This window comes from Panthera onca, chromosome E3, assembly GCF_046562875.1.
Source record: "Panthera onca isolate mPanOnc1 chromosome E3, mPanOnc1 haplotype 2, whole genome shotgun sequence".
NCBI lineage: Eukaryota > Metazoa > Chordata > Mammalia > Carnivora > Felidae > Panthera > Panthera onca.
In genome coordinates, this window is record NC_138354.1 from 24,638,372 (window position 1) to 24,662,552 (window position 24,181).

The following is a 24,181-nucleotide window of genomic DNA, read 5'->3' on the forward strand; positions in this document are numbered from 1 at the left end:
AAAAGCAGTGTGTTATAATGAACAGAGCACAGGCTTTTGAATCCAGCTCTACCACCTAATTAGACGATGCCAGGCAAATCATTTCCCTCTTTGAATATGCTTCTTCATCAGTAACATGGGAATACTAAATTCAGTATCTCTTTGTTCTTTTTGTCCTTAGGCTATATCCCATTAAGGGAGCACAGCCAGAATTCTAAGTTCAAAGGTTATTTCTTTCTTCGTGGGTGAGTTACATTATTAATTTGATATAGCAGGGCTCATTGGTTTCAATCTGTATTTGATATTAGGATTTGTTTTCTTTCCATCATTCTTAATTTTTTGAATACGTAAAACATAAGCATGGTTCAAACAGAGTACTCTTCCCACTTCATTACAGTAGCGGTACTATTCATTATATGAGGTAGAAATTTTGGCCATTTGTCCATAGGCTAGACTGTATACTGCAGTATGGTAACATTTACATCTACAAGCTAAAACAACATAGCATTTATAATCAAGTTTAAGATAGCTGCCTATGGCTACTGCAATGATTACAGCGAAGACTCTTCAAAAGTTAGTTCCGTTAGGGCACCTGGGTGGCTCGGTGGATTAAGCATCCAACTTTTGATTTTGGCTCAGGTCATGATATCACAGTTCGTGGGATCGAACCCTGCATCAGGTTCTGTGCTGACAGCATGGAGCCTACTTGGGATTCCCTCTGTTTCTCTCTCTCTGCCCCTTCCCAGCTCGCACTCTTTCTCTCAAAATATATAAATAAATTTTAAAAAAAGTCCCACTAATTTTAGTTGATGCTTACATTACTATGTGCCAAGCACTTTAAGTGTTTTATGTACATGATTACTTTAATCTTCAACAGACCTCTGAATCTTCAAACAGACTTCTGAAGCATGTTACCAAGATCATGCTGCTAGGAAGTGGCATAAATAGAACGTGAACCCGGACTCCAGAGTCTGTGCTGTTAGCCACTTAACTACGATGCCTCCTGCATTCTAACTGATCACACCTATGTTTCTACCATACAGGGACTACAGAATTTTAACCTTTTGCGGCTTACATAAAATATGTGACCTTAGAAAAATTACTGTATCATAATTTTCCCATTACTAATAAAAATTTAAAAGATAATAAGCCAATATGGACTAAATCTCTTATAAATATTTATAAACATTTAGACCAATTCAACTGCACTAGCCATCCAGTGGTTTCTCTCATTCAATGAACACTTATTAAACACTGTTGAGAGGTAAAATGAGTCAATTTACTCTCCTTTCTCCTCCAAATCCCACTGAAAAGACAAGGTACTATATATGTTTTTAAAAATTATCTAACAGCATGGGAAAAATGACAAATATTCAACAACGAAGCAGAATTACTAAAGAATTTCTGGAATTGGGGCAACTGGGTGGCTCAGTTAAGCGTCTGACTTCGGCTCCAGCTGTGATCTCACCGTTTGTGGGTTTGAGGTTTGAGCCCCGTGCAGGACTCTCTGCTGTCAGTCACAGCACACTTCAGATCCTCTGTCCTGCTCTCTGTCTGCCCCTCCCCACTGGTGCACACACTCTCTCTCTCTCAAAAATAAACATTAAAAAAAAAGAATTTCTGGAATGTATAAAAGAACAGGTTCACAGAAAAGGAGTAAATGCCTCTATAGCCTATAACAATATAGTCAAAAGATAGCCCTCTAAAAAGTGCTCCTAAAAAAATTCAAGAAAGCCATATGCTCAGAGAAACAGGAGCTGAGCACAGTAATGGGGCTGTGTGGTATATAAGTGGGATATTAAGAAAAGTCAGTGGGAACTGCACCAGTTCCCTGACCATCTGGAAGAGCTGATGACATCTGCACCCCAGACTTTTTCATCTGGGTATGGACTGCTTGAATGGTCAAGTTGGGGATTTGCCACAACAAGCTCCTGAAGAGGGAGGGCAGAGGGCAACAGGAGGGAATATATAAGGGATACAACACTTTAGTTGACTCTAGGCTAATACAGAGAACAAAAGCACTGGCCAAAACCTTATAGAGGCAAAAAGCAAAAAAAAAAAAAAAAAAAAAAAAAAAGCACAATAGGAAACCCCATAATGTATCCAAGCTCCCTAATAACCATAAAGATATTCACAATAAAGGATAATCACATCTTAAATAGAGGGTGGTTTATTTAAAAATTTTTAATGTTTGTTTTTGGGAGAGAGAGAGAGAGTGCCAGGGGGGTAAGGGGCAAAGAGAGATGGAGACACAGACTCTGAAGCAGGCTCCAGGCTCTGAGCTGTCAGCACAAAGCCCCATACAGGGCTCAAACTCATGAACTGCAAGATCATGACCTGAGCCGAAGTTGGATGCTTAACTGACTGAGCCACCCAGGTGCCCCTATTTATTTATTTTTTAAAGTTTATTTATTTATTTTGAGAGACAGGTAGAGAGTGAGTGGAGAAGGGACAGAGAGAGAGGGAGAGAGAGAATCCCAAGTAGGCTCTGTACTATCAGTGCAGAGCCCGTTGAGGGGCTAGATTCCAGGAACAGAGCGATCATGACCCGAGCCACCCAGGAGCCCTGAGGGTGGTCTATTTAGAGCAGACATCTTACTAGCTATTGTGGGATTCTAAATGGTTACTGGATGATAGTTACCTATTGGGAGGTAGGTAGGTAGATACAGGCAATAGTCCTCTAAAGCCAGGAGCTATTCCTAGATCAGCGACACTTCAACATACAAGAGTTTGTCTTCTGATCCTAACCCACTAAATCTTAGAGTGGGAGTCCTACAGGTTATCTAAAATGCTGATATATGACTGTATACATCTGTTTAAAATATGATTTATTGCTATGGTTTTTAAGTGATTCATGAATGATTTTTTAAATTTTAAATTAAACTCTGAAAGTAATTATTTTATCTTCAGGATAATAAAATATAGTTTATGTTATATATATATTTTATATTTCATAATAAGCAAATGATTAGAACTTTAACAAATGACCTTATAGGCTATCCGTGACATCAATCATGCTTTACTTTTAGAACTTTTTATCTAAACTTGGTTGCTCACTTCAACTAATGAGGTCAGGGTCATGCTTTATATACTTAGCCAGTGGGGGGAAATCTACTCTAGGACCCAGACTACAATCCATAACCTGCCCAGCAAATGTTAGCTAGAGTAAAAGGTTGGCGGAATGTTAATGGCTTAGTATAATCTGTCATCATTACTGGGAAATCTCCAAAAACATGTTACCTTTGATATGTAGAACAGCACTTTCATATACACATTTGGATAGGTTGCCTGGTAATCTTTTCTCTTAGTGGAAGAAGGTAGCAATCCAAATAAGTATCAGGGGCACAGTACAGTGTGTATGTTAAAAACAAATCGGGAACCAGGTCTAACACAGTCATATATCCTAAATTTAAAAAAAAATGAGACTACTTTTGGTGACTATATGATAGGTACATAATGAATTGCATTATATTCTATGTAGCCAATGTAATAAAAAATTAATCCATTTAGTTGCTTAACAATAACAATAGCTACTATAAATGCCTCTGCTGTGGTAGATGTTTCAGCTACATTAACTTTAATTCTTACAGCCACCTTGCAAAGTAAGAGGTATTATGCCCATTTATAGATGAGGCAACTAAAGCTTAAAGAGGCCAAGTAATAACAAAAAAAAAAAAAAAAAGAGGCCAGTGTGTCCAAAGCCACACAGCTGGTAAATGGCAGAGCCAGACCTTGAACTGAGTTCTGACTTCAATTCCTATTCCCTTTTTTTTTTTAATGTTTATTTATTTTGGGCCACCTGAGTGGCTCAGTCAGGCGACTGACTTCAGCTCAGGTTATGATCTCATGGTCGGTGAGTTTTGAGCCCTGTGTCGGGCTCTGTGCTCACAGCTGAGAGCCTGGAGCCTGCTTCATTCAGATTCTATGTCTCCCCCTCTCTCTGCCCCTCCCCTGCTAGCACTCTGCCTCTCTCTTTCTCAAAAATAAACATTTAAAAAACAATTTTAATGTTTATTTATTTTGAGAGAGCAAGAGAGAGCACAAGTGAAAGTGCCCACGTGAGCAGGAGAGGGGCAGAGAGAGAAGGAGAGAATCCCAAGCAGGGCTTGATCCCATGAACTGAGATCATGACCAGCCAAAAGAGCCCAAATCAAGAGTCAGATGCTCAACTGACTGAGTCACCCAGGCGCTCCTCAATCCCCACTCTATTTTCACTATGATTTTCTTACTAACTTTTAAAAAAATGTTTATTCATTTTTGAGAGACAGAGTGCAAGGGGAGGAGGGGCAGAGAGAGAGAGGGAGACACAGAATCCAAAGCAGGCTCCAGGCTCTGAGCTGTCAGTACAGAGCACACGTGGGGCCCGAACCTACAAACTATGAGATCATGACCTGAGTCAAAGTTGGACACTTAACTGACTGAACCACTCAGGTGCCCCAGTAAAATAATCTTCTAAGAATGTATCATACATACCCAGATTTATTTTAAATCAAGAGATAGGATTCATGAGGATGAAGGGGGAACACAAACTAGTTTTCAATTGGTGAAAATAAAGAATAAGCATTTTATTTATTTATTTGTTTGTTTAAATGTTTATTTAATTTTGAGAGTCACAGAGCAGGAGTTGGGGAGGAGCAGAGAGAGAGGGAGACACAGAATCTGAAGCAGGCTTTAGGTTCTGAGCTGTCAGCACAGAGCCCGATGTGGGGCTTGAACCCACGAAGGGCGAGTCATGACCTGAGCTGAAGTCGGACACTTAATCGACTGAGTCACCCAGGTGCCCCAAAGAATAAGCATTTAGGTAATTTTTCTTCTTTAAAAAAAAACCAAAACAAACAAACAAAAATACACACACACACACAGTATTTAAAAACTTTTTTTAAATGTTTAAAATGTTTTTGAGAGAGAGAGAGAAAGAGCGCAAGCATGAGTGGGTAGGGGCAAAGAGAGAGGGAGACAGAATTCGAAGCAGGCTCCAGGTTCTGAGCTGTCAGCACAGATCCCGACCTGGGGCTTGAACTCGTGAACTGTGAGTTCATGACCTGAGCCGAAGTCAGACACAACAACCAACTGAGCCACCCAGGCACCCCAATACATTTTTTATTTTAGAGAGAGACAGAGCACGAGCAGCGGAGAGGAGCACAGAAAGAGACAGAGAGAGAGACAGAGACAGAGAATCTTAAGCAGGCTCCACACTAAGTGTGGAGCCTGACATGGGGCTTGATCCCATGACTGTGGGATCATGACCTGAGCCAAAATCAAGAGGTGGATGCTCAGCCCACTGAGCCACCCCGGCACCCCACATTAGGTAACTTTTCAAGCACAAGTAAAACATCTACAGCAAATCCTAAATTAGAAGCCAAGTTTCAAAAGAGGTACTCAAGTTAAAAGCACTTATTTTGGAGGGGCGCCTGGGGCTCAGACGGGCACTTAGACGGTTAAGTGGCTGACTTCAGCTCAGGTCATGATCTTGCTGTTCTCAAGTTCAAGCCCTGTGTCGGGCTCTGTGCTGATGCTCAGAGCCTGGAGCCTGTTTACGATTCTGTGTCTCCCCCTGCCACCCTCCCATGCCCCTCTCCTGCTTGCTGTCTCTCTCTCTCAAAAATAATAAACATTAAAAATTTTTTTTAAAAATACTTATTTTGGGGCACTTGGGTGGCTCAGTAGGTTAAGCATCTGACTCTTGATTTCGGCTCAGGTCATGATCTCACAGTTCGTGAGTTTGAGCCCTGAGTCGGGCTCTACACTGACAGTGTGGGGCCTGCTTGGGATTCTTTCTCTCCCTCTCTCTCTCTCTCTGCCCCTCCCATGCTTGCACTCTCTCTCTCAAAATAAATAAAGTTAAAAAAAAAAGACTTATTTTGTACCATCTGATACCCTAAATGGCATATAAAATATTGTTTTTCTCCTTTATCTATTATAGGTCCCCCTAAACAACCGGTAATCACACTAGGCCAGACTAACAGCCCTTTCCACAGGCTTGAATGAGGAACACGGGATCCAATCTCTTCTGTAGCACCTTGTTTCCCCACGGCAGAGATCACTTACCCGTTACAAACTCATCTCCCCCATGTCCACTCACCACCATAACACACCCCACATATCACATGTACTTTCATGTACTCATACACACCTTCCTTATCTCCACTGATTTAACTCTATCTCAGGTTATTGCACCTGAGGGAATCCCTTAAACATACATTTCCTGCAAATTCTCTCGTCTTCCTCTGATAGTCAAAAAATGACATAAAATATTGTTGACACATGTAAAAAGAATCTCCGTGAAACACCCACATCACATAGAAGGAATGTCATAAGCTTTTTTTTGTTTTTAACTGAAGTACAGTTGGCACAAAATGTTACAGTAGTTTCAGGTGCACAACACTGATTCAGCAAGCCTATATAGTATGCTGTGCTCACCACAAGTGCAGCTACCATCTGTCATCACACAACGCTATGACAATACCACTGACTAAAGGAATGTCATAAGCTTTAAAGTCAAACTGGCAAATTAAAGGATCACAGAAATAAACTTCCTTTTCTTAGCCCTTTTTATCTCTTTAAAAATGCTATTCACAATGCAACCGTACTGCTTTATACAATTTTGTTGTTGTTGCAGAAGTAAATATTTTAGGTACAATATGGTCTTATGGGCTAACCTAGGAATCTAACTCCTGTATAGATCCAGGGAACCACCCAGTCAACCTAAAAATTAACTTTCATCTTATGACATTTTTTGTCAAAGTTGGGAATGACTATATAGTAGCTGGGCCTTACTTCCAAAATGAAAACCAACTGATAAATGGTAAAAAGAAAAAGAAAAAAAAAGAAAAAAACAAGCCTGCATTCTGAGGATAGTCAGCTACTATACAATAATGTGATCTATGTAACAATGTAAGTATCATACTTGTAAAAATGAGGTAAGATTAGGAATGCCAAATATTACCTTCTCTTGAGTTCTAGTCCCTTTGTGCTTGGATATTCTACTCTCACTTCAAACATAACATGTCTAAACCAAACTCATCACCTTTACCGATAAATCAGCGCACTCTCCAAAATTCCCAATTCTAGTCCCTACTCTAGGTTCAAAATCTTAGTGTCAACTGTAACACCTCCTCTTTCTTGCCATATGCAAGCTTGGACTGATTGCTACTTAAGGTACAGAGATCCATAAATCATACTCTGTTAGTAGGGAACTTTCAGGCTGAGAATAGATAACACAAGCAAAGATTTAGAGAGGAGAATACAGATTATATTTAGGAAATAGAAAGTAATACAGAGGAGCTAGAATGTAGATCCGTGCAGGAAAAAAAAAAGTATGATCTAAGGTTGGAAACATAAACTACAGCCATATTGTGAAGATACTTGAATGCCTTTGTGCTGTGGAAGATGAAAAGTCACTGAAAGTTTTCTGGTACGAGCACATGAAGTGGTTAATAGCCAGGGTTCTGCAGCTAGACTTCCTGGGTTCAAATCTCAGCTCTTCCACCTATCAGTTTTGTGACCCTGGGCAAGTTACATGACTTTTCTGTATCTCTGTGGGGCTAATAACAGCATCTATATAAGGATGTTGTGAGGACTCAATTAGTAAATACATATAAAGTGCCTAGAAAAGCATCTGTCATAAAGTAAATGCTATGTAAGTATTTGTGATTCTTATTACATTTATCCTTTAGGAAGATGAATTTAGCAGCAATGTATAGAAATGAACTAGAACAAAAATTTCCCTGCCTTTACTCACGCTATTTCACCCTCAAGGACAAGCACTGCCCAAGTTTTCATAATTATTTAAATATTCATTAAGTGTTATCATCTATTAAGCTCAAATGCCATCTCCTCCTCGACCACCTGGACAGAAAGTAGCTACATCATATATTTGACACTTATTTCTTATGTATATAAATTTATTTCTCCAAAGAGAGCACAGGTTTCTTGAGAATAAAATATTTTTTCATTTACTTAAATGCAATCTCTCAGAATATTTAGTACAGTTCCTTACAGACCATACATACTTCAATAAGCATTTGTTGCGAGACTGTCTGGAATAAAGTCCAGTGGTATAAGAAATATTTATGGGAAGATCTAAGGACTACTTAGAGTAAATTAAAGATTTATTTTATTAAAATGAATGGTACTTTTAAAATGAAATAGTCATAAATGAAATAGCCTTAGAAATCTTTGCTTTTAAGTTAGTGGGCTGGTCGCAAAACTAATCTGAAGATGGTCTGTTTTTGAAAAAAACCTTCTATTTTATTACAGCTGAAAGTAGACCCAATGATGTTCCTGGGTGAAGTAGCTGAAAGTAGACCCAATGATGTTCCTGGGTGTAATGTGAATACACCACTAAAGGGGAGACCTAGTGAAATTTTGCTCTCCCGTTTTCTTACTTGACCCAACCAACTGCATTTATCTTTACCCGTTTAATCTCTAATGATAGTATATAGTCCCTAGTTGAACAGATCTATATTAAAAGTCAACAGCTGCCTTTTTGCTCAATATATACAACAGCCAAGTGTCAAAATGCCAAATGTGACCTTTTATTTATAGCAAAGCTAGTATAAAGAGACACACAAAAAAAGTGCAGCCTTTTCCTCCCAATTAAGAAAAAAAAATACAGTTCAAACAAATGTCTCTTTGCTTTAAAACTGAAATCATACACTGTAACGTCATATAAGTAAATTACACGATTTTGGTATACACTCATAAATACATGTATCATTGATTGTAACACCCAAATCCATATGCTTCTCTATTTTGTCAACTCTAAAGCAATAAATCTCAAAGGAACATCACATTTTACTTGCTCATGCCATTATCTGGTAAGGATTCTCCTCCCTGTAATTTACAGCTAATGAGAGAATACATAGTAATGTTCGCATAGGTGTGTTTTTGAAGAGTGACTTTGATCCAGATACTTATTTTTAGGCACCTGATATTCAAAGATCCTTAGGTTCCTTCATGGCTCTTATTTAACCTCTCTTGTTGAAATGCAATAGCTTTGCTAAATATTACTTTTCATCAGTCTGTAGCCAACAAAGAATGAAACAATGCAGCCACCATATCCAATCAGTTGTTATCAACTGGATCAGGTGTTGCATGTAATCAACTTTTTAGCAGCCAGCTGCTAGTTGGCCAAAGAACTAAAGAAAACTCGGGAAAAATTGTGTAGCTCCAGAGCTTGAAAATAAAACATTCTGACAACCAAAAAGATATGAATGTCATGTTTGCATAAATCATCATAGACAGGTAAGGCTGTAACTATGAAATTTATACCTATATATTGTCACCGCTGTCACTGTACAATCTAATCTCCTGGGTTATGTAGGGTGTATAAAATAAACTCACTATGTAAATCATTATCCATTCAAGTTGCATGATTAAGCTCTTATTTACAATTCAACAATAACAATTTCATAAACAGCAATATTTCATTATGTGCCTAAATTTCCCCTATAAGATTATGTAATATGGTCCACTGCTTACATACACATTAATATGAAGTATGGGGGCGCCTGGGTGGCTCGGTCAGTTGAGCGACCCACTCTCTGATTTCGGCTTGCGTCATAACCCCAGGGTCGTAGGATGGAGCCCCGCGTCAGGTTCTGCACTGAGTGTGGAGCCTGCATAAGATTCTCTTGCTCCCTCGGCCCCTCTCCCCAGCTTGTGCATGCTCTCAAATTAAAAAAAAAAAAAAAAAATGCAGTATGGAAAAAACACAAAAACTCACAGTTGCATTACAGAAACTAATAACAACTAGAAGAAATTTTATTCTATAAACAAAAACTAAATCCTCAGTTATACTACTTGTCAGGTTTCTATAAAGAAACAACCATCTCATATATTTCAAACATATTTCCAGCCTTTCAGGTGAAGCTAACTGACTCTATACTCAACTGTAAAGTTTACAGACCACTAGGTCTTAGATATATTCCTTTAAAAATAACTTCCGAGGGGGGCGCCTGGGTGGCGCAGTCGGTTAAGCGTCCGACTTCAGCCAGGTCACGATCTCGCGGTCCGTGAGTTCGAGCCCCGTGTCAGGCTCTGGGCTGATGGCTCGGAGCCTGGAGCCTGTTTCCGATTCTGTGTCTCCCTCTCTCTCTGACCCTTCCCCGTTCATGCTCTGTCTCTCTCTGTCCCAAAATAAATAAAAAACGTTGGGAAAAAAAAAAAAAAAAAAATAACTTCCGAGGGCACCTGGGTGGCGTCCGACTTTGCCTCAGGTCATGATCTCACGGTTTGTGGGTTCGAGCCCCCGCATCAGGCTCTGTGCTGACAGTCTGGAGCCTGGAGCCTGCTTCAGATTCTGTGTCTCTCTCTCTCTCTGCCCAACCGCCGCTCACTCTGTCTCTCTCTCTCTCAAAAATAAAATAAAACATTAAAAAAAAAAGTTAAGAAAACAACTTCTGAACTAAATGATTTTCACAGTACACTGCAGTTGTTACCCTTTAACCTATAGGAGAACATAAAGTTGGAGTCTGAATGTGCATAGCAATTAGAAGGGATGAAAAAAAGCATTAATCAAATCTGAATGATATAATTTTTACTAATAAAAACTCTCAACTACAACTTGTCTAAAATTACATAGCTAGTAAATAGCAGGACTGGGATTTGACTATGTCAGTTTTGGTTTGACCCCAAAATCTGTGTGCCCTTTGTACTATGCTAGGCTGCCTTTCATTTAGAAATCTGTTTTCTTCTTCAGTCTGTTCCAGAAACCTATGAACCCAATGCAGGCCTTGCTTTTTGTACTTATATGTGTGGCTTACATTACCACTACCATGGACTTCAGAGTCTCTCTTCCTAGATTGGGTTCGGCTGGGTTTCAGTTATATTCAAATTCAGACACACCATGTTGCCTTAAGTTTCTGTTTAGAACAAGGCAAGCTCTAAGTAAATAAGATAGGTAATAAAAAGGGAAATGTTAAAAAATTCAAATGTTATGACTTTTTATATAATTATGATTAATACTTGAGCATTTTGCTATGTACTAGACCATGTGCTGATTCCTTATATGCCATATTATATTTCCTCATAACCATCATTTGAAATAAATATACAGTCCCTATTTTATAGCTGAGAAATCAAATTACATGCCCCAGATCATAAAACTCATAAAAAGGGAATCCAAGAATCAAATGTAGATATGGCTGACTCTAAATCCCACAGGACCATTTTAAGTTTATTGTGTTGCAACTCCAGTATAAACCTAGTATTTGTCAAGAAAGGGGTTAAACAATCCCTGCTCCAGGTCAGACTCTGCTGAACAGTGAAGGATTGCTATACTGACTACACTGTGCCAGCTCTGAAAGCCTTGGCTCTAGCAGCCAAATGACAGAATTTAAGAAGTCTGGTCAGTCTAATAAATGCAACAGCATCATCACTCTGTAATTTCTTTATCACAATTTCCTTCCTTTTAGTGATCTCCATTTACTTATGGCTTCTGTCCATGTTCTTGGTCCCAAACTTCCCTTCTCCACAACTTTTAGGCCTACTGGCCTATATCCTTCATCCCAAAGGGCCTATATCCCCGTTGGTAATGGTAAAAAGAGAGGACTTCTGGAACCAAGGTTGTAAACGAAATAAATGCTTTGTTCAGGAAATTTAATCTTCTATTGGAAAACTGGCCTACACTGTAAAATGTACAGCAGCATAAGTGATTTCAAGCTTCAAGTACATCCTGTGAACACTATAAAAAAGACTGGTCTTAGAATTTTTATTCAAAGTTATTATTTGCTAAGTATTATTTATACTGATAATGTCACTTAAAGAATTTTAATAGTTATTATTTTTGAGAGACGGAACACAAGTGGGGGAGGGACAGAGAGAGAGAGAGACAGACAGACAGACACAGAATCCGAAGAGGGGTCCAGGCTCTGAGCTGTTAGCACAGAGCCCCATATGGGGCTTGAACACATGAACTGTGAGATCATGACCTGAGCTGAAGTTGGATGCTTAACTGACTGAGCCACTAAGATGCCCTTAATGTCGCTTCTTAAAAATGTTCATTTATTTTTGAGACAGAGCAAGCACAAGCAGGGGGAGGGGCAGGGAGAGGACAGAAGATCTGAAGCAGGCTCTGTGCTGACAGCAATGAGCCTGATGAAGGGCTTGAACTCATGAACTGCGAGATCATGACCTGAGACCAAGTCAGATGCTCAGCCAACTGAGCCACCCAGGTGCCCCAATAATGTCACTTTTTAAAAAACCAAATAGGGATGCCTGGGTGGCTCAGGTGCTTAAGTATTCCACTCTTGATTTCAGTTCAGGTCATGATCTCACAGTTTGTGAAATCGAGCCCTGTGTCAGGCTCTGCGCTGACAGAGCAGAGCCTGCTTGTGATTCTCTTCCTCCCAATCTCTGTCTCTCTCTGCTCTTCCCTTGTTCACATGCATGAACTCTCTTTCTCAAAATAAATAAACTTTAAAAATAAGATAAAAAGCCAAAAAAATGTTTGTACCACTTTACCATTTTGAAGAAGTATTACTGTTTGAAGTAAAAGAAATTTACTGCCCCAATTATTTAACTGATGAATAGATAATGGATAAATATATCTGGCAATAAAAAGACTAATTACTAAAGTACTAACATTTACTATAATATGGATGAACCTTGAAAACATTACACTAAGTGAAATAAGCCAGTCATAAAAGACCACATGTTGTATGATTCCACTTACATGAAATGTCCAGAACAGGCCAATCCTTAGAGACAGAAAGTAGATTGGTCCCTTCGACTAAGAACAGGATGTTGGGGGGTCATGGCTAAGGGATGGGAGTTTCTCTCTGGGGTACTGAAAATGTTCTAAAATTTTCAAAAAAAAAAATTAAATAAAAAAAATTTTTTAAAGCAGTGTACTGGCAAAAGACTCAAAAGACCATTGAAGAAATTGTTAGTGCTTTTTAAATTAAAGGAGAACATAATTTCAAGATTTTTGCCCTCTTAGGTAGAACCAAATTCTGTCCTTCACTATGTCAGGTACAAAGTGATTACCAAAATGAAGTTCTAGACAGACTGCTTTGTTTAAACTGATGTTACAAAGCTCCTTCATGCGAAAGTACCTCTGTAATCACTTAAATTGTTACCATTCAGGGGAGAGGGCTTATTGTTTAATAATTTTTTATTATTTAATAAATGGTGTTTAATAAATATCTGCTTGGGCAGCTTATAATTTTAATGTTTTAAACCAACGACTCAAATCTGTAGGCCAGGATCTACTTGTGATCTTGAATTCTAACATGAGAGATGTCAAGCACCACAGTCCCTTATCTGAGGTTTCCAGGATTTCCTGTGGAGAGAGTAGTGGGTAGCAGAATGGGAAATGATACTCTTTCAAAGTCTTTCACTTCCCCAAGCACCTGCCAGTTTTTATACTTGAGCGAAAAGAAATCTCTTCCTCACAAAATGTCAGCCGTCTCCTAGGTTTCAAGTGGTTTTCTCCCCCACTTGGATAGGGATAGGGGTGTGTGTGTGTGGGGGGGGGGGGAGGCTATTAGAATAATGTTCTTAGCTTATCTGTGTCCCCTCACTTATTCCTTCCCAGGTCAGAGGAATGACTTTGACTGGCAGTTATGAAAAAATTGGGTATATGTGGCCCAACTTTTTGTCCTTGGGAGCAAGTCGCCCATAAGGAGCCCTCATTTCCTCTGTTCTTTCATGCTGGAAGTCTTATAGGGCAGGTGCCTCAGTCCTGTTTGGGACTGGATGGTTAAGTTTGTTCAATCGTGAGATCCAGTAAGAAGAGGAAGTTGCTTGCCCACAGATAAAAGCCATGTTCTCCAATATTCTCTTTATCAGCAATAAAATAATATCATGGATCCTAATTATTCTTTCTTTCCCTCAGTTCAGAATAACAAGCAGGAAAGAGTGTGTCGGTTATTGTGACTCCTTACACACTCTAAACAATTTTAAAAAGAATGAAAATCTTAGGAATAAATACACTCTGACAGACTACAAAGTGAATGTGATAACCAACTGTATAAAAAGAAATTTTGATTAGACATAAAGGAGGAATTCCTCTATGTACTGGAAGAGACTTTTGGAAAACATTTGGAAATCTTCGTTAAGAACACTAAGAAAATTCATCTAGGATGATTTGGGATGGTATAACCCTAAACGGTCACTACAATCTTTGCTGTAAAGGATGATGCCTCAAAAAAGGAATCTCTAGATCATTTTTTCTAGATCATCTTTTTTAGTTTGAGAGCGAGAGCGAGAGCGAGAGAGAGAGAGAGAGCATACACATGAGAGGGGGAGGGGCAGAGAGACAGGAGAGAGAGAATCCCAAGCAGGCTCAGCACTGGCAGTGCAGAGACCTATGTGGGGCTTCAACCCGTGAACTGTGAGATCATGACCTGAGCCGAAATCAAGAATCAGACGCTTAACCAGCTGAGCCACCCAGGAGCACCGAGATCATTTTATTTATCAGAAGCAGCTTTGCTTAATTGTTGACCTTGTTAGAATTAACTCAATAATAAAACTCCCCCCACCCCTCCCAAAAAGTTTGTCTCTTTAGAGATGAGAAAACAGTGACAGTGAAGTTAAGGGACTTGTACAAAGCAAAGGACATCACTTTGAGACTAAAACCCAAATCTCCCTCTTCTGTAATCTGGCAAGAACTTCAGCCACTTAAGAATTTTAATCTTGTTGGGGCACGTGGGTGGCTCAGTCGGTTGAACATCCAACTTCAGCTCAGGTCATGATCTTGCATTTTGTGAGTTCGAGCCCTGTGTTGGGCTCTGTGCTGACAGCTCAGAGCCTGGAGCCTGCTTCAGATTTTGTGTCTCCCTCTCTCTCTCTGCCCCTCTCCTTCTCATGCTCTCTAACTCTCAAGAATAACATTTAAAAAAAAAAAAAAGAATTTTAATCTTGTTAAGTAAAAAAAGGTATGCATAAGTAAGATATAGGTAATACTTCAATGAAGGGTTTTCTTGAAGGGAATATCAACACTGAAACTCAAATCTCATGTGCAAAGCATTGACATGTGGGAAAAGATGTAGAAATGGCTATTCTACGTTGGCTAAATATAAAAAGCCTAAGAAATCAAACCAAGTCATGGATGTTAAGTTCCTTCAAAACCTATAAAGCACTACATAAAATGAAAGATACTGCTATGAGTTCCAGTAACCAGAAGAAATTTGATCGTGGCACAGCAGAATTACGCAATTCATGATATTCAACTGCCATTCAGTATTTTTTATTAACAGAAAACACTAAGGGTCCTTACTGAAGTGCCCCCCCCCCCACCCCCATGTACTTCCTTCATACCTATTTCATTAGGTCTTCAAAAGTTTTTGCAGAACCTACAGGATATCAGAACAAGCTCAGGACATGTTACCACATACAGATGAGAAAAGAAGGAATGTACTTTCTCTGTATTTGCATCAATACAATAAAAACAAACTAACAATTCTGCCAGTATGAAGCATGGCCCATAAACTTATGAGAGTACAGTTTATTAGTCAAGATTTTAGGAAATTATCCTATTCAGTTATTTATTGTTTTTGGATTATTTCATTTCCTTCTGTGGTACTTCAAGCAGAAACTGAGGAGTAGAGAAACTAGAATATGGTGATGAAAGACTAAATGAAGAAGAACAGTACAGGAGTAATGCAAAAATGCCAAGAGAGAAGATGAATTTCACTTGTGATAAGCCTGGCCATATTTTTTTTTAAATTTTTTTTAACATTTTTATTATAAAAAAAATTTTTTTTTAATGTTTATTTTTGAGAGAGAGAGAGAGAGGCAGACAGACAGGCAGAGACACAGAGGGAGACACAGAATCCAAAGCAGGCTCCAGGTGCTGAGCTGTCAGCACAGAGCGCAACGCGGGCTTGAACCCGCCAACTGTGAGATCATGACGTGAACCGAAGGCGGACACTTAACCGACTGAACCACCCAGGTGCCCCTGGCCATTTTATTCTTGATACTGCCTTATACCCAAGAACACCCAATAAAGAAAATGTGTCAGTTCTCACAGTAACAAGTTCTGAGCTTTAATTTCAAAAAATCAACATGTTATTACAAATGAGAACAGCAATACAACAATATCTAACCTTTAATGAGCACTTACTGTGTTAGGCATTTTCTAAATGTTTTACATGGATTAAATCAATCATCATAATAATCCAATGAGGCAGGTACTAATAATATCCCTATTTTACAGAGGAAGAACTGTAAAGAGAGGCTAAGTAACTTGCCCCAAATCAAAGAGCTAGTAAATGATGAAGTTTGGATTTGAATCCTGAAACTTTCTGTACTAGTTCACGGCAGTGGTTTTCAAATTATATCTGCAGAACCTTTTGGCTCTAGGATTCAACTTTCAAAATATATTTTGTTCACTTAAAAAACTGCAGTAAAAACATCACAGTCAAAATATGCTGTATTTAATGCACTGAGGAAATCAACACAATAACCTTTTGCTGCTAGGCTGTCACTTCTGTACAGATCTTAGAATAAAACTGGTCCTGTCACCTCTGCAATCTTATTCGAACTTCCTGTAAATGTTTCATTGATTTGGAAGGTGGAATTCTGTCTAGATTAAAAAAAAAAATCTCGAGTAGATCTGTCTGCTCAAATAAAAGTGTACATTGAGTGTACAAACTCTCTATCAAACTTCAAGTGTATCTTACCACAACGCAAGAGCTCAAGAGTAGACAAAAGAACATCGCATTTAAGTTCTGGGGGGCTTACCGTCTGATATATTTAAGGTGATAAACAGGGGTTAGATATGATTTTGAAAAAATTTCCTACCGTTCCTACTATCTCGTTTCAAGCTACAAAGTTTTTAATTGAAGGGTGAGATGGCAAGGGAAACTGTTAGGAGAAAGATCACCTCTCCCACCTGTTTTAGCCACACATCCCCACTGACACTCTGGACCTCATGCCCACAATTTCCTGCCCTTCCACTTTGCTGTATCAATCACTCCCAGTCAGTCCTTCAATTCTGTTGGGTTCGCGATGCCACTGACCATATACCATCAACTGTTTCCTTTATTAACTTTTACTTTTTATCCAGCTGAGAATCCATGAACCAGCATTACAGGGACATTTTGGCTAATAGTTAGACACCTTTGTTCCTCTGTGATTTTGTTGCATTTCACTGGCAAACTCCAATCACGAAGGAAACGTTCTATTGGTTTTCACCACTGACTGGTATCAAAGTAGCCGAGCACTACCAGAGGTCAACAAGGCAGTTGGCTGACCGCACTGTATGTTCTTCACCACTGACTTCAGTGAGGCTTCCACAATGCTAGACAATCCTACTATGTCACTGGTTGGCATGCTTTCTCTGAAATTATTTACCTATTTCAAACATTTTCTACTTCCTTCGATCAGCGGACTTCTGTCCCTCCCATCATCTCTGCAGCAACTCACAGCTGAAGACTTTGTCTACTGTTATGAAGGAGTTATTCCCATCCTGCACAGTTGAAAATCCATGCATAATTTTTTACTCCCCCAAAACTTAACTACTAATAGCCTGTCGACTAGGAAGCCTTGCCAATAGCATAAATAGCTGATCAACACATGTTTTGTAGGTTATATGCATTATATACTGTATTCTTAGAATGAAGGAGGCTAGAGAAAAGAAAATGTTAAGATAATCATAAGACAAAATATTTACAGTACTGTATTTATTAAAAAAAAAAAAAAAAAAAAAAAAAGGTCCACGTATAAGTGGACCAGAGCAGCTCAAACCCATGTTGTTCAAGGGCCAACTGTTATCTTTCCCATGGACATTTAGTCTATTTTTTACATTGGGATTCACCTAAAAGCACATTGCAAAAAGCATCTTCTCTGCTAGAACAGTGAAACCTCTTTGCCCCTAAGTATAAAAAGCCCCAAAGCCTCATAAACGGAGTCACTGCACATATAATTAGGATAAAAAAAAAAACAAAAAAAACCAAAACAGGTCCTGAAGTGGATGTCACACATATAACTGTACAAACTGACACTGCTAACATTTTCAGAAACAGCATATGTAGTTTCATCAAATTCCAAACCATCCTATCCTTTCTTACACACCTCACAAGTTTAAAAAAACTGAGATATAATCGATGTATAACATCTTGTACATAAGGAGTAGAACGTGCTGCTTTGATACATTTATATATTGCGAATTTACCACAGTAGCATTAGCTAACAGCTCAGTCACATCACAATCATCAGGCATGTTTTACCATTAAGAGCTCTGCTAGAACTGTAGAGGCAAGAAAAGGAGAATTTTTTAGTGTGTTATTTTAATAACCCGTAAATCTGACAGCATGATTTTGTGTTACTAGATCTAGATGGAGGAGAGGAGGCAGGGAGGAGGGAGCAACAAATGTCCCAGCTACAGCTTTCTTTTTTTTTTAAGAGCTAAATATACTGCAGGATAAATACAGACCCGTAAGTAATACTTAAGAAGTAACTTTGACAGCACAGTGATACATTTTTATAACAAATTATTCACGGAGGGAGTCTGACAGTCCCAACCCCCCTATATTCCCTTCACCTGCACTGAACGAGCAGTTAGAAAACAGGCTCATTTCTTCATTCCAGTCAGCTCTCCTGACAGCTGCTACGTTAATTACAGGGCTGGTCTCACAGCTCTGGGTGAGTGTGAGTGTGTACAGGTACGTATGTGCGATGACGGCCCAAGCTGAGAAAAATCCTGCACCCGGGGTTCCCCTTCAGAAAGATGCCTACTTCTCTCCGGAGGGCACCACCTTGTCTCTGCTGCCTCCAGCTCGGTGGTGTTCCAGCGGGCACCGCTGCTGCTGCTGCTGGGCTGCCTGCAACTCTAATGTGTTATTTAATTTTGTAACTACTATTAAGATCTCTAAAGCGTTTTTGTGATGCACTGGAATGAAAGATGCTCCATAAAATGAAGTTTATTATTAGTATTATTATAGCTCCCGGGCCTAAAATAAAGCAAAATTATAACCACACAGACTTCAAAGGGAAAATCGGAAGCCACATGCGTCTTAAACACAGCCGAGCGGGCAGGGGATGGGCGAGGGCGCGGGGAGGGGGACCCGGACGCCGCACGCCAGCTCCTCCGGCACATTAACCCTGCCTGGTCGGGCCACCGGGCACCCGGCCGCAGCTCCCTCCCTCGGGGGACCGGGGCCGGACCTGACTCCCGTCGCAGCTCTCTGGTGGTCCTCGCACTGCCCCCACGGGCTACCTCGCTCCCAGCCCCGGCTCCCCGCCTCGTTTCTAATTCCTGCCCAGGCGCCTCAGTTTTCTCCAGAGCGGTTTCTTCCCGTCTCCCACCCGGACTCCCCTACCCCCGCCCCCAATCCAGGACGAAGCTCGTTCCTCCTTGGTCCCTCAGGTCCGGCGACCGTCTCCCCGCCACCCCCCTTCTCCGTCCGGGACCCGCCAGCCCAGCCCAGGTCTCCTCGCCCTTCGGCCACTTTTCGCTCAGCCCGGGCCGCCGCTCCCCTCAGCCCCGGGGTCCCGCTCGCGCCCGCGCGTCCTCCTCTCCATTCCCTCTCCCCTCCGGCCCCCGGGGCGCCCGGCCCCGCCGCCCCGGACGCCTCTCCGCCCCCTCCCTCCTCAGGCCGCCCCCCTCCTCGCAGCCGCCGGCCCCGTCTTCCCCTCGGCCGGGTCTCCCCTCCCCTCCCTCAGCCCTCAGCCAATCCCCCGCCCGGCCCCGCGCGCCCGCCGCTCACCCGCGGACTCCCCGGTGTTGATCCAGTCCGGGTTGGCGATGCTGGCGATGGCGAAGATATCGGCGGCCAGAAAGAGACATCCTGAGATGATGGTCAGTTTATCCATCTCCCCGCCCCGCTCCCCCCACCCCCCGAGCCCCGGGCAGGCCGCGGCCTCACGCCTCCCGCCCCATGGGCCGCCGCCGGGGCCCGGAGTCCCCGCGCCGCCGCCTCGCGCCCCCTCGGCCCCCGCGCGCCACTCGCGCCCTCCGCGCGCCCGGGACCAGCAGCCGCGGCGCGGCCCGCACAGCCGGAACCGCCGCCCGCCCCGGAACTGCTCGGCTCGCCCGCCCCTCACCCGGAAGCGAAGCCTCGGCGCTGTCGAGGCCAGACCGGGTCCCGGGCTGTCGCGTCCCTGCTCTGTTCTCCCGGCTGTGCCGCTCGCCTCGCAGCCCCGGCCCGCGGCCCCCGACCCTCCCCACCGTCCCGGGCTCGGCTGCCCCGGCCTCTATTGGGCCTCACGTCTCGCTGCCCTGGAGCCGGACTGGCACCCGGCCCAGGCCCATTGCCCCGCGCCTACCGGCAGGCCACGCCGCCTTTGAGCTTTCTTGCCAATAATAATGTTATCGTTGTTAATGACTGGTGACAAAATGCCCCTCAGTCTTTAGCCTTTCAAAACGAACACTGGATTGATGGGTGGGAGACTCTGCCAAGTGACCCGGGGCCCCGTACAGCTCTTGTCACCTTGTGTTAGCATTGCCCCTTCCGCGTCGTTCAGCTCCGGGACTGCCCCATTTAGGAAATAACTGTCGACACCTAGTGGGGTTACTGGGCTGGACTTGCGAGGCAAGGTTCCTAATCTCCGGAAGCTTACATCCTGGTGGGGAAGAGGCAAACATGTTAAAAATTTATCTTTAAAAATGGGTCATTTCAGGTGTTGCTTTATGAACTAAGTGGGGGTCGGTCTGATGGCGGGGGAGGAGGAGGGCTGTGGTGATGCTTAGGATGGCCAGGGAAGGTTCACTGAGACCACCACTATCGTAAACGCGTAACGTGTGAAGATTTGGGCAGGACTACTCCAGACGGAGGGAGAAGCAAGTGCAAAGAGGATTAGGGGAAGGGACAAGGAAGAGGTTGGCTTGTTCAAGGAACTGTGGAATAGCCTGTTTGGCTGGACGGTAGTATGAAAAGACAGAGAGGTAGGTGGAGACCAGATGTAGGGTTTGGGGAGCCATGGTAAAGGGTCTGGATTTTGTTCTAAGTGCAAGCGAAAGGCACAGGAGGTTTTCAGCAGGAGACTGACAAGGTCTTATTTAATCTGTAAAGATAGTGTAGTTGGGGGAGGGGGGAGGGGGACAGGAATGAAAGGGATACCAGTTAACAGGCAAAGTACTCCAGGAGAGAAAGAAACGTAGCTTTAGCTAGGATGCGAATAGTGAAGATGGAAAAAATGGCTAGCTTTGGGTGTTTTATAGGCAAGGAAAACGACTGACCGTGGGGGAGGAGTTGAAACAAAGAAAGGCCTCAGGAATGACTCTTAAGGTTTTGGCCTGAGTAACCAGGTGTTTGGTGATAGTATTTACTGAGTTGAGGCCTGAGGAGAAACTTAGTTTGGATGGATAAACAGAAACAAACAAGACATTGGCATAGTTTGTTGGCAATACAGATGATTTCTCCATCTATAATTTTACTATCTAGTGGAGGTTGCTTTTTCTTTTGTGACTGACTCTTGGACCAAGTCACCATTAACCTTAACTTTGGATCCAGGTCTTTCTTTCCTGGATAGTCCCCCACGCAGCAAACAGATGGGACAGTCATCTTCTCCTTAAATGCCACATAGGTCATCTCAAGAAAGACGTAGAAGGTTGACATCTGTCTCTATTTTGGGAATGCCTACATGTTCCCAAAACTCAGCAAGTTTCAAATTCCACCAAATCCAACAGCCTTGCAGAAACTTGCAGAGTTATCAGTGTCACCACATAGATTGGGTAAGGAGGGATTTAGTTATAGACTTTCCTGTCCAAACATTGGTCTCCTGGGGGGAAGGATTTTTTTTTAAATATTATGACACCGTTTAGTTTTCCTCTGCCACAGAAGTAGGCACAAGCTGATTGATATATTCCAGGGACTCAGATATGCATATCACATTACTGCAGCAGGGTTTCACTTTTTTTTTTTTTTTTTAAAGTACTGGAGAAGTTTGATGGAGTCATATTCTTGGCTTCTCGTCCAGAGTTTCTATTGCCCAGGCATAGAAGAAACTCCCAGCTTTATAGTTCTGAATTCTCAAATAATGTCCGCTGATGTTCACTACTAGGCATTGATGAGAATCCTGAGGTGAACTGTTGGAACAGTTTGCCTGTGAGTGGTATGGTGATCACTTGATCACTGCGTTTAAAAAATACGAGTGTAAATTCCCCCTTCTACCTGGGCAGCACTTCCCAGTCCCTCCTACCTCTGCCCCTCTACAAAAGGTTCTGGATCTAAGATTAAAGGATAAAAACAAGCTGTATAATGGTAACTAGACTTACTGTGGTGATCATTTCATGACATCTATGAATGTTGAATCGCTATGTTGTACACCCAAAACTAATATGTCAACTATATTTAAATTTAAAGAAAAAAAACCAATTTGGAGTTAAAAAAAAAAAAATGAGAAAATTTTCACCAGATTAATGGCCACAAGTCACTTCAGAAAGTCACCTTCCCATTCCTTCTTTACCACCCAGCATGGGGGTGGGAGGGGTGGGCAGGGACTAAATACTCTGATTACATATTTTCCATTAATCCTGATTTTAGTCCCATATCTCATTCTCTACTTCCACCATACCTGGTATTGCAGAGTCCTGGATCTGTCCGAGATCTACAGGACAGATCAGTTCCCTTCTCCTCTATATCCCAGTCTACATTTTATTTTATTTTTTATTAAATGTTTTTGTTTTTAGGAGAGAGAGAGAGAGCGAGCACATGCATACATGAGTGTGGTAGGGGCAGAGAGAGAGGGAGGCTGAGGATCCGAAGTGGGCTCTGTGCTGACAGCAGAGAGCCCATTGCAGGGCTCAAATTCACAAACCATGAGATCATGACCTGAGCCAAAGTCAGATGCTTAACTGACTGAGCCCCCACCCCCACCCCCAGTCTAGCTTTTAGTAGAGGCAAACCCTAGGGTTCATGAGAGGTGGTGTGGTGGAGCAAAAAGGATACAGAACTATATTCTAGTCCCCTCCTTTCTACTGACTTGAACTTGGGAAAGTCAGACATTTTGCTTCAGTGGGAGAAGCTCCCCATCTCCTCACTCTCCCTTAAACAAAGCAGCTGGGGCTATTTCATTCAGAGAGATGAGCCACAGGGATCCTTAAGGCAGAAAATCCTTGGGGACCCAGAAGGCCCCCGGAAGGGATCTATGCTGGCAGCCTAAAGTCATAAATAGCCATTCTGCGGCTGTTAAGGGGCTGTGAACACAGTGTGCTTTATCATGATGGATGGTAGGCCTTGGCCCAACAGAGGCTGAATCCAGATGGGACCTTGGTGAAAGCTGTAGAGGGGACTATATAATCACTCTTCTCTTTAAGGAGTATCTTTGGCCTGACAGGATAAAGAACACACTGCTTCCCCAGGGGGTCAAGTTCACCATGAAGGCCAAGAGTTTGGTGGCTGCACCATATACATGCACCTGGTGGTTCTGGGATTAGATAAGACCAAAGAACTAAATCCAGAGGTTAACAGTTTTTGCCTTGGGCTCAAATCTCCTTTCGTCTCATGGATTGGGTTCCACTGGAGCTGACTCCAACCAGAGATTATGGATTAGCGTGTGGTCTTTATTAGGGAGTGCACTAAGGAGCAACTCCTCTGGGGGGAGGGAAGGCAGAGGGAGCAGTTTGGCTGTGATTCAGTTATTGGAGGCTTTGGCAGACCCCGTGAGCAACTCTGAAGTTGGGGTGGCCACTCAGAGTTGGGGAAAAGGGGCCAAGCCTTTTTATCCCCACATGGACCAGTCATTGGAGTTGAGCTACCTCAGGAATGACCTTGGGTATGGCTGCTCTTCAGCCAAAGACAATTCCTTGAAAGGGCCAACAGCTGAGATCCATGAACCTACAACCTTCCCAGGAGCTGGGGACTGGGAAGCACAGGGCAACATTTGTCACAGTGCACCCATTGCACGAAGATCCACCTGCTTCTTTTCAGTTCTGAAAGCAGGACCCTGGTGGGCATCTTTTCCCATGGGAATCTTATGAGAGGAAGGTTAGCAGGACAAACCCCAGCTCCCCGTGTTGCTGCAGCTCATCTCCAGGCATAAGCGACATGCTCATCACCTCCCTCCTCTCCTGCCCATCCTAGATTCCTCTCACCTTTTGCTAGCACCTCTGGTGGTCTAGGTGGCTTATGTGGTGGGGTGGTTCGGACCTCCATCCCTGAGGAGTCTGAGCCACTTGTTGCCATGTATTTCTTGGGCTGTGGCTGCTTTTTTTTGTCTGTTCACTGTCAAAATAGGGCAAGGGAGCACTAAGAGATACTCAGGTGGATCATGTGGGTGACAAACTGTTTCAATTTTCTCTGGTGAAAAATGG

The 24,181-nt window shown here is 42.2% G+C and overlaps 1 protein-coding gene across 2 annotated transcripts in view; it reads right to left on the bottom strand.

Annotated features, from left to right (window-relative positions):
* Window positions 1-19,920, bottom strand: part of MOSMO (modulator of smoothened) — a 68,112-nt gene extending 48,192 nt beyond the window's left edge. For both annotated transcript variants that reach the window (XM_078439825.2, XM_060648751.3), the window contains exon 1: window positions 19,635-19,920. In XM_078439825.2, coding sequence (XP_078295951.1) covers window positions 19,635-19,740 — 106 coding nt within the window. In that variant the 5' untranslated portion in view covers window positions 19,741-19,920. The remainder of the gene's footprint in view (window positions 1-19,634) is intronic.
* Window positions 19,921-24,181: the final 4,261 nt, after the last annotated feature.